General features: G+C 55.5%; 1 protein-coding gene across 1 annotated transcript in view; it reads left to right on the forward strand.

Annotated features, from left to right (window-relative positions):
- The window catches only part of GCAT (glycine C-acetyltransferase), an 11,332-nt gene extending 4,997 nt beyond the window's left edge, over positions 1 to 6,335 (forward strand). The window contains exons 3-9 of the mRNA XM_017508950.2: positions 2,537 to 2,638; positions 3,095 to 3,241; positions 3,974 to 4,128; positions 4,266 to 4,348; positions 4,501 to 4,672; positions 5,637 to 5,758; positions 6,005 to 6,335. Coding sequence (XP_017364439.1) covers positions 2,537 to 2,638; positions 3,095 to 3,241; positions 3,974 to 4,128; positions 4,266 to 4,348; positions 4,501 to 4,672; positions 5,637 to 5,758; positions 6,005 to 6,156 — 933 coding nt within the window. The 3' untranslated portion in view covers positions 6,157 to 6,335. The remainder of the gene's footprint in view (positions 1 to 2,536; positions 2,639 to 3,094; positions 3,242 to 3,973; positions 4,129 to 4,265; positions 4,349 to 4,500; positions 4,673 to 5,636; positions 5,759 to 6,004) is intronic.
- The last annotated feature ends 4,588 nt before the right edge of the window (positions 6,336 to 10,923 follow it).

A 10,923-nucleotide genomic window follows, 5' to 3' on the forward strand; every position in this document is an offset into this window, starting at 1 on the left:
AAAAAAAAAAAGGCCAGGCTTGGTGGCTCACGCCTGTAATCTTAGCACTTTGGAGGCTGAGGTGGCCAGGTCACCTGGGGTCAGGAGTTCAAGACCAGCCTGGCCAGCATGGTGAAACCCTGTCTCTACTAAGAAGACAAAACTTAGCCAGGCGTGGTGATACACACCTGTGGTCCCAGCTACTCGGGAGGCTGAGGCAGGAGAATTGCTTGAACCTGGGGAGGTGAAGGTTGCAGTGAGCCAAGATTGCACCACTGCACTCCAGCCTGGGTGACAAAGTGAAACTCTGTCTCAAAAAAAAAAGAACAAGTTATAAGTATTAACTCATTAATCCTAAGTGATAAGTGCTATTCTATTTCTGCTATTGAGATGAGGACACTGAAGTTCAGAGAGGTTAAGTAACTTGCCCAGAGGCACACAGCCTGTTGTGGCGGGATTTGAACCCTGGCTCAAGAGTCTATGCTGGCTGGGCATAGTGGCTCGCACCTGTAATCCCAATAGTTTTGGAGGCCAAAGCAGAAGGATCACTTGATGCCTGGAGTTTGAGACCAGCCTGGGCAACATAGCAAGGCCCGCTCTCTACACAAAACTTTTTTTAATTAGCTGGGTGTGGTGGTACACACCTGTAGTCCCAGCTACTAGGGAGAAGAGGCTGAGATGGGAGGATCACTTGAGCCCAGGAGTTCAAGACTACAGTAAGCTATGATCTCACCACTGCACTCCAGCCTGGGTGACAGAGAATCCCTTTCTCATTTACCAAAAAAAGAGAGGGAGTCTGTGCTCTTTACTTGGGATTATCATTAACTGCCCTCTCAGAAAGGTGAGAGTGAGGCCGGGCGCGGTGGCTCACGCCTGTAATCCCAGCACTTTGAGAGGCCGAGGCAGGTGGATCACAAGGTCAGGAGATCAAGACCATCCTGGCCAACATGGTGAAACCCTGTCTCTACTAAAATACCAAAAATCGGCCGGGCGCGGTGGCTTAAGCCTGTAATCCCAGCACTGTGGGAGGCCGAGGCGGGTGGATCACGAGGTCAAGAGATCGAGACCATCCTGGTCAACATGGTGAAACCCCGCCTCTACTAAAAATACAAAAAATTAGCTGGGCATGGTGGCACGTGCCTGTAATCCCAGCGACTCAGGAGGCTGAGGCAGGAGAATTGCCTGAACCCAGGAGGCGGAGGTTGCGGTGAGCCGAGATCGCGCCATTGCACTCCAGCCTGGGTAACAAGAGCGAAACTCCGTCTCAAAAAAAAAAAAAAAAAAAAAAATACCAAAAATTAGCTAGGCATGGTGGCACGCAGAGGCTGAGGCAGGGGAATTGCTTGAACCTGGGAGGCTGAGGTTGCAGTGAGCTGAGATCTCGCCACTGCACTCCAGCCTGGCAACAGAGTAAAAACTCCATCTAAAAAAAAAAAGAGTGAAATGAATGTCAGAAGCAGAACTCCTGACTCCCATCCAGTCACTTCCCAACAAAGCCCTCACTCAGACCCAACAGCCTTTTTTTTCCTTTTTTTTTTTTCTTTTTTCTTTTTTTTGAGATGGAGTCTCATTCTGTCTCTCAGGCTGGAGTGCATTGGCATGATCTCAGCTCACTGCAACCTGCACCTCCAGGGTTCAGGTGATTCTCCTGTCTCACCCTTCCGAGTAGCTGGGATTACAGGCATACACAGCCATGCCTGGCTAATTTTTTGTATTTTTAGTAGAGACAGGATTTCACTGTGCTACCCAGGCTGGTCTTGAACTCCTGAGCTCAGGCAATCCACCCACCTCAGCCTCTCAAAGTGCTAGGATTGCAGGTGTGAGCCACCATGCCCAGCCTCCAATAGCTTTCAAATCTATGAAATAGAGGCCCAGATTGAACCCACAATTACTTCTGTGATCTTTTTCTTTACCATTAGGCAACCGAAGAGGACACTCAGTATGATGTTAGGAAGATGTATCTTCCTCCTCAACAAGTACCCTTAATTCTGTCATTAGATTGCCATTGTATTTTTACTTTTTGTTTTTTTGGACGGAGCTTCACTCTTGTTGCCCAGGCTGGAGTGCAGTGGCGCAATCTCGGGTCACCGCAACCTCCACCTCACAGGTTCAAGCGATTCTCCTGCCTCAGCCTCCCGAGTAGCTGGGATTACAGGCATGCACCACCACGCCCGGCTAAATTTTTTGTATTTTTAGTAGAGAGGGGCTTTCTCCATGTTGGTCAGGCTGGTCTCAAACTCCTGACCTCAGGTGATCCGCCTGCCTCAGCCTCCCAAAGTGCTGGGATTACAGGCATGAGCCACTGCGCCCAGCCTAGACTGCCACTGTGAAACCAAAGTCTGCCCAGGAAGGGAACCTAACAGGTCCCCAATTCCTCAGTGGGAACCGTCTGCCAGATTCCTGGCAGCTCTGGGATAGCCCACGCGAGGCAGAAAGTAAGGAGGCTGAGGCTGCCGGCTTTCTGGGTTGGGTCTCTTTGTGGTCCTCCAAGCCTCTGTCCCTTTGGACTTGTCACACATGGCCCCACAGGCATCAACACCTGTCTCATTTTCTTCAGAGCATCCACAAGAATCTAGAAGCAAAAATAGCCCGTTTCCACCAGCGGGAGGATGCCATCCTCTATCCCAGCTGTTTTGATGCCAACGCCGGCCTCTTTGAGGTGAGCTGTGCTGTGGGTGAGAGCTGGTGGGGCCTGCTGGGCTGAGGAAGGCTTGGGGGTGGGTGGTTGGGAGAACCTAGCAGGATTCCAGTGCCATGCCTAGAGACTCCAGTGCCCCATTCTTCTGGAGGTCAAGGTTGGGCCAGGTAGGTGCTCCAGGAAGAATCCTGGGGCTTGTAAGGACCCCGAGTTCCAGAACCTTTGGGGAATAAGCTACATCAGCTGGAAGGCTTGGGGAGGCGGGGGCCTGGTACTCACCAAATATATTCTCACCTGCTTTCCCTAGAGCAGGGCCCTGGGGCACAGGGGCCCCAGATGGAAGCACAGGACGCCTTGCCCCTCTACCCAGAGGAACGTCCTGGCTGGCAGTACAGTTTTTTGATTTGAGGGAGTCCTGGTTGAGGGAGAAGCCTAGGGTGGTTGAGTGATGGCTCTGTACTTGCTGCCTCCCTGCAGGCCCTGCTGACCCCTGAGGACGCAGTCCTGTCGGATGAGCTGAACCATGCCTCCATCATCGACGGCATCCGCCTGTGCAAGGCCCACAAGTACCGCTATGGCCACCTGGACATGGCTGATCTCGAAGCCAAGCTGCAGGAGGCCCAGGTGGGGCGGCGCCTGTGCCCACCCTCAGCCTCCACCTGGGGAAGGAAGTGAGGCTTGGAGAGGCCGGCTCCTCACTCAGACAGACAGCCTGAATGAAACAGCCAAGATCTGACCAAGATTTGGAGGCTGGAGTGCAGTGGTGTGATCTCGGCTCACTGCAACCTCCACCTCCTGAGTTTAAGCAATTCTCCGCCTCAGCCTCCCGAGTATAGCTGGGATTACAGGCCAGTGCCACCAAGCCCGGCTAATTTTTTTTTATGTTTAGTAGAGATGGGGCTTCACCATCTTGGCCAGGCTGGTCTTGAACTCCTGACCTCAGGTGATCCACCCGCCTCAGCCTCCCCAAGTGCTGGGATTACAGGTGTGAGCCACCACACCCAGCCTGCCTTGAGTTTTAGCAAGCACCTTTTGTGTGGCAGGCCCTTGCTAGGCATAAAGATAGGAGGGACATGTTGGTAGGACCTGGTCCCAGCCCAGCCTGACCTGTGGGACCTTACACAGGAGAGTGAAACCTGAGCCCATTCTTACTGCCCAGGGCTCAGCATGGAGATAGAGGAGGCTGAGAGGCACAGATGAGAAAGAGAATGTTCCAGCGCCCAAGATGGTGGTACCTATGTGCCCACCTCTGCCAGGCATGGGGCAGGAGGAGCTCTCCCAGCTCCAAGCAGCAAAAGAAATGGGCAGTTTGGCCCAACTTGACACCACCCCCACCTGCTCATGTCTTTCCTGCAGAAGCATCGGCTGCGCCTGGTGGCCACCGATGGAGCCTTTTCCATGGATGGCGACATCGCACCCCTGCAGGAGATCTGCCGCCTCGCCTCTAGATATGGCGCCCTGGTCTTTGTGGATGAATGCCATGCCACTGGCTTCCTGGGGCCCACAGGACGGTGGGACCATGTGGCACCTGAGGCCGGGGGTGGGGCTTCTGAGGGTGGCTGGGAAATGAGGAGGCCAGTCCCTAGCCTGAGCCATAATCCCTGGGCTCTCTGGAGGCCAGTGACAGCAGTAGCAGCTTCTCTTGCAGGGGCACAGATGAGCTGCTGGGTGTGATGGACCAGGTCACCATCATCAACTCCACCCTGGGGAAGGCCCTGGGTGGAGCATCAGGTACCTGCAGGGTTGTGTCCCTGGGTTCCCCTTGTCCTTTTCAAGGGTCCTGGAGGGAAGTGGGGAGGGCAGCATGGACTGTATTTTCAGGAGAAGGCTGGGGTAGGCTCTGGTTCTCGACCAACGCCCCCCACTTCTTCCCTTCCTCTCAGGGGGCTACACGACAGGGCCTGGGTTTCTGGTGTCCCTGCTGCGGCAGCGTGCCCGGCCCTACCTCTTCTCCAACAGCCTGCCACCTGCTGCTGTTGGCTGCGCCTCCAAGGCCCTAGATCTGCTCATGGAGAGCAACACCATCATCCAGTCTATGGCTGCCAAGACCCAGCGGTGCGGCTCCCAGCAGGGACAGGGTGGGCTGAGGGACAGGGGGACATGGCGAGAGCCTGTCTCGTGCGTCTGCCCAGGCCCGTAGACAGCTCTGTGCCCACCAGGTCTGCTTCTGTCGGCTCCCCTCCCTCCTCTCTCTCCGCCTCTCTCCTCCAGCTTCTTTGTCTCCCTCTTGTCCATCCTGTCTTTCCACCTCCCTTTTTTTTTTGGAGGCGGAGTCTCGCTCTATTGAAAGGCTGCAGTGCAGTGGCGCGATCTCGGCTCACTGCAACCTCCGCCTCCCAGATTCAAGCGATTCTCCTGCCTCAGCTTCCCGAGAAGTTGGGACTATAGGCATATGCCACCATGCCCGGCTAATTTTTTTTTTTTTTGAGACGGCGTTTCGCTCTTGTTGCCCAGGCTGGAGTGCAGTGGTGGAATCTTGGCACACCGCAACCTCCACCTCCCAGGTTCAAGCAATTCTTCCTCAGCCTCCCAAGTAGCTGGGATTACAGGCATGCACCACCATACCTAGCTAATTTTATTTTTTTAGTAGAGGGGGGGTTTCTCCACGTTGGTCAGGCTGGTCTCGAACTCCCAACCTCAGGTGATCCACCTGCCTTGGCCTCCCAAAGTGCTGGGATTACAGGCATGAGCCACCGCTCCCAGCCTAATTTTTTGTATTTTAGTAGAGACAGGGTTTCACTGTGTTGGCCAGGATGGTCTCGAGCTCTTGAACTCGTGATCTACCTGCCTCAGCCTCCCAAAGTGCTGGGATTACAGGCGTGAGCCACTGTGCCCAGCCTCCACCCCCTTTTTGTTCCACTTGCCCTGGCCTGGCTCCCATCTGCCTCTTAGGGCTTGTAATTGTTTGTTAATCCTTCTTGCAGACTTGGGCACAGACCTTGGGCCTGGTTCCCAAGCGGAGCGGGTGTGAATGCTCCATGGCCCCTTAGCTACCTGTGACACCCCCATGTGCCCACAGGTTCCGTAGTAAGATGGAAGCTGCTGGCTTCACTATCTCAGGGGCCAGTCACCCCATCTGCCCTGTGATGCTGGGTGATGCCCGGCTGGCCTCTCGCATGGCAGATGACATGCTGAAGAAAGGTAAGGGTGCTGGGACAAGAGAACTGGTGGTGGGTTCTGAGAGAAGAGAAAGGGAAACCCCTAGACTATGAACCCCGCGCCCCCACACCCTCCGCTGCTGCCTCTTAGTCCAGCTGTCTGTCCAAGCTTGAAAATTCCAGGCGATGAGGCAGTCCTGAATCTGAGGCCTGGGGTGCTTCCCTTGTTCTGTGTTCTGCCCCCAAAGCCTGTCAGGTTCTGGCACACCGTTGCTTTCTACCCTCCCAGGTATCTTTGTCATCGGGTTCAGCTACCCCGTGGTCCCCAAGGGCAAGGCCCGGATCCGGGTACAGATATCAGCAGTGCACAGCGAGGAAGACATTGACCGCTGTGTGGAGGCCTTCGTGGAAGTGGGGCGGCTGCACGGGGCCCTGCCCTGAGCTCTGAGTTAGGGATGAGCAGAGCCAAGCTCCACCTACTGCCACAGGGTCAAAGGAGGTTTTCCATCAGCCCAGACCAGAGGCTCTGAGCCCTGAACCAAAGTGTCCGAGCTGGGCTGGGGTGTGGCCTGTGCTGGGGCTGTGAGAATGTGAATCAACAGAGTGGAAATGGGCTGTGACATTCTGGTCTGCTTTATTGTCTCTAGGCAGGCCCAGTCCTGCCACCGGGTGAAGAATCAGGCAGGAGCCAGGGTCTGAGGGTAGGCTCCTGAGGACTACAGATCCACTGACCTCTTTCCCCAGATTATGATGAGACCCGGGCCTGTGGGAGATAGGAACCGGCCACCATTTGTCTCCAGTAGCGTCTATGCTGCTGTGGAGGGCCGCTGAGAACTAGCCCCACAGGCCTTTACCCTGCCACCGCCCCTCACTCTGCAGCCCGAGTCTTGCTGCTGCTTCCTCCGCATTAGAAGATGTCCTATCGCTGCCCAGATGGAAGGAGGCTGGGTGTCCAAACCCACATTTGGAAGGAGAGGCAGAGGAGTCAGGCCCAAAGAAAAGAACGAGGATCAGGCCGTGTGTGGTGGCTCACGCCTATAATTCCAGCACTTTGGGAGGCTGAGGCAGGTGGATCACAAGGTCGGGAGTTCAAGACCAGCCTGGCCAACATGGTGAAATCCCGTCTCTACTAAAAATACAAAAAAATTAGCTGGGCATGGTGGCAGGTGCCTGTAATCCCAGCTACTTAGGAGGCCGAGGCAGGAGAATTGCTTGAACCCCGGAGGCGGAGGTTGCAGTGAGGTAAGATCACACCACTGCATTCCAGCCTGGGTGACAGAGCAAGGCTCTGTCTCAAAAAAGAAAAAAAAAAAAAAAAAAAAAAATCACCATGGGGAAGCTCCGGACAGACTGGAACCCTGTATTCGAGCCCGCTCTCGCCCTGCCTTTCTCAGGCCTTGGGCAAGCCTGAGTCCCTGTGTGGGCCTCAATCGTGCCACGCCTTGAGATCTGGGGCCCTTCTCGCTCATTCCAAGGCCTACGATGATCAGCCGCTAGGGGGCGCTACGAGCACGGGCCTTGGCCGCCAGCCCGCCCCGCGCCTCCAGACCGGGGGCCTGGGGCCGCAGCTGTTCCGGCTGCCCGGCAGTCAAGGCCAGGAGGGGTGATTTGCTGCTGCCAAGGCCCCATCCTCCCTGGTGCCCTACAACGGCTCGCCGCTCTCGCGTAGGAGGAGCCGACCCCCTTCCCACAGGCGCTGCGGGAGGAGGGCGGTCTCTCCTTGGCAGCCTTGTGGACACCTGTGGGGTGGGGAGGAGTGTCTGAGTCACCCGCAACTCCAGCCTCAGCGTGGTGTGGCCTTGGGAAGCTTGTAGTTTGCTTGGGGGAGAGGATGAAAAGGCCCTTTATCATTCACGACAGGAATCTAAACCTACTGCACCTCCAGCCAGCCCTGGATAAACAACATGAGTTGTTTCAAACCGAGCGGGATGTGAAAGCTGGGATTCAGGGAATCCTAGCCTGCGATCCGGAGGACCTTGCTGCTGGGGTCCAGGGGTGGGGGGCCGGTGTGAGGGTGGAAGGCAGCCTGGCTGGGGTAGCTGTGGCTACATTCGCGGCAGGATCATTTGCAGTCCGCCACCACCGGGTAGGGCACGTGGCGCCAGGAGCTCTGCTGCAGGGGATGTGCGCAGCCTGGCGGCAGCCGGGCCCTCAACCAGTAATGCCAAGCCAGCAGCTTGATGAGCTTGGTCTGCGCAAGCCGGCGGGTCATGCCGAGCGCCGCGGGCTGTCGTGTGGTGCATTCGGCGGGGCCAGAACAGAGGGCCCAGGCCTACCCAGACCGACGTGAGGCGGCACGAGGCGAAGTCCAGACAGCTGCGCAGAACGTGCGTTGTCCCCTGCGGCTGCCGGGAGCCGCCACTGGCGTTGCGCTGCCGGGCTGGCAGGGCTGGCAGCGGCAGCGCGGCGACGCCCGGGGCAGCTGGCCGCGATAGCGCTCCACGCCGTCGGCTAGCCCGCGGCTCGGCGTGTCCTGCTGCACCAGCCCGGGTCCGTCGCCGCGCTTCCTCCGCAGTTATCCAGGAGAGGTCCCTAGGAGGAGCAGCAGCAGCTCTGGGTGCACGTGTTTCGGCCTGGCCTCCCACCGGTGGTCGCCGGCCGCCCACGACAAAGCTGGGGGGCTGCGCGGGGCAGGATGGCCGGCCGTGGATCGGCTGCAAGTCTGCGTCCTGCAGAATTACAGGCTCTGGGAACCACTCCAAGGGCGCGATGTCCTTGCTCTCTGCGTCGCGCACGAGGTTCAGGGCTGCAGCTAACCAGAAGCAGCAGGAGTGGATGGAGGAGATCGCACCGGGCACAGCCAAGGTCTAGGGCCACGATGGCCTGTCTACCCCACAACCACGCTCTTTATGGTCGTTTGGTCCTTTCTCCTTCCCTCCACCTCCGCTCTCCTATCAGCTTAGCCTTGCTGCTGCTGGGAGCTCTTCGCCCTAGGCCAAGAAGGACATTGGGGAGATCCCAAGGGCCAGGAGGACAAAGTATCATAAATCTCACGTGCTTTTCAGCCCGTTCCAGGGTTCAGGCATGCACCATTCATCCAGGCTTCTGGGAGTCTAAGGGTGCGTTTCTTTCAGGCAGTGATTGCAGTTCTGTCAAAAGTTCTAAAATCCCACCAAGCTGAGTGTCCTTATTCAGGGATCATAAGAGTCTACAGCCCCGTGCAGTGGCTCACGCCTTTAATCCCAGCACTTCAGGAGGCTGAGGCAGGTGGATCACCTAAGGTCAGGAGTTCAAGACCAGTCTGGCCAACATGGTGAAACCCCATCTCTGCTAAAACAAAAAATTAGCTGCGTGTGGTGGTAGGTACTTCTGATCCTAGCTACTCCCAGCTGCTTTGGAGGCTGAGGCAGGAGAATCACTTGAACCTGGGAGGCAGAGGTTGCAGTGAGCCAAGATCGAGCCACTGCACTCTAGCCTGGGCAAGAAGGCCAGACTCCATCTCAAAAAAAAAAGGCTACAATTCAGTTGTGCAATTCAATTCTGAATTATATTCAATCAAAAGCCAAAAGACTTTGGGGGCAGAACACAGGGCAATTCATTTCTGAGGTCAGGAGTTCAAGACCAGCCTGGCCCACATAGTGAAACCCCCATCTATAAAAATTAGCCATGTATGGTGGTGCACTCCTGTAATCCCAGCTACTTGGGGGGCTGAGGCAATTCAATTCTTAATTAATTCAATCCTGAAGGTTCTGAATTCAGATTGTGAGTCTAGATCAGATTCCTAATAGTTTCCATTCCGTGAGTCTCTGCTTCCAAAAATCGAGGATTTTCTGCATCTGAAGTGGGTGACATCGGGCTTTAGAGAGGCACCTCTGAGCCCTTGTGAAAAACATGGGACCTGCAAGGAGCTTTTTAAAAAAAAAATTTTTCAGACAGGGTATTGCTCTATCCCCTAGGCTGTGGCTGCAGTGCAGGGGTGCAATCTCGGCTCACTGCAACTTCCGCCTCGCGGGTTCAAGCCATCGTCCTGGCTCAGGCTCCTGAGTCGCTGGGATTACAGGCATCTACCACCATACCTGGCTAGTTTTTAGTACAAATCGGATTCCACTATGTGGGCCAGGCTGGTCTTGAACTCCTGACCTCAAGTGATCTGCCCGCCTCAGCCTCCCAAAGTGCGGGGATTATAGGCATGAGCCACCGCGCCCAGCCTGGAGCAGCTAGTTCTGAGCATCTACCCTAGCTCCTCCAGCCTGGAATGTGAGTCCTGGCTCCATCAGTGCCCCCTCACACTGTCTTCTCTCCCCTTACTTCCCACCCCCAGCTTCTAAACACACTACTCAGTCCCTCCACCTCTCCCCTCCCTTCCTTAACCAGACTGCCTGTTGCCCTCAATACACCTGTCCAGTTTACCAGCAGCCTTCTCATTGCTGAATCCAGTGTACCTTGCTCCCCAGGTGCTAGCCTCCCTAACCCTCTGGAGGCATTTGGCCATGTGGCCCCTCCTTCACGCAGTTCAGGCCAGAACGCCATGACAGAATCACATAGTCATTCACCAAGACTTAATCGCTTCTTTGACTCTTGCCGAGATGAGAGGCTCCTAACAGGTCACTCATCAAGTCCCTCCCTCTCTGTCCATCCTTTTCACCCCAGACCATAATAGACGTTTTTTGTTTGTTGTTTTTTTTGAGACAGAGTCTGGCTCTGTTGCCCAAGCTGGAGTGCAGGCGATGCCTACTCACTGCAATCTCTGCCTCCCGGGTTCAAGGGATGCTCATGCCTTAGCCTCCCAAGTAGCTGGGATTACAGGTGTGTGCCACCATGCCCAGCTAATTTTTGTATTTTTAGTAGAGGCAGACTTTGCCATGTTGGTCAGTCTGGTCTCCAACGCCTGATTTCAGATGATCCGCCCACCTTGGCCTCCCAAAGTTCTGTGATTACAGGCATGAGCCACTGCCTCCCCATAAAATGTACAGGTCATGTCCCTGCTCTAGAACCTTAGTAGCTACCCATTGCTATGAGGTAAAGCCAGACTTTTTGGACAGGTATTTAAACCACCTGGGCTCCAGCTGGACTAAGGCCCTGGAAAGAGCTTCTGGAGAAGGGTCTCAGGATTTGCAGGGCTTGAGGGAGGGGTCCTACCTGGAGTCTGCCAAAAGGAGACTCAAGTCCTGGTTTCCCACTCCAGGAAACCCCAGTCCAAGACTAGGAATCCTTCTTTCTCTCTCTCTCTCTCGCTCTTCTTTCTTTTCTTTTTTTTTTTTTTTTTTT

The sequence above is a fragment of the Cebus imitator genome, unplaced genomic scaffold, assembly GCF_001604975.1.
Source record: "Cebus imitator isolate Cc_AM_T3 unplaced genomic scaffold, Cebus_imitator-1.0 Scaffold404, whole genome shotgun sequence".
In the NCBI taxonomy this organism is placed as follows: Eukaryota; Metazoa; Chordata; class Mammalia; order Primates; family Cebidae; genus Cebus; species Cebus imitator.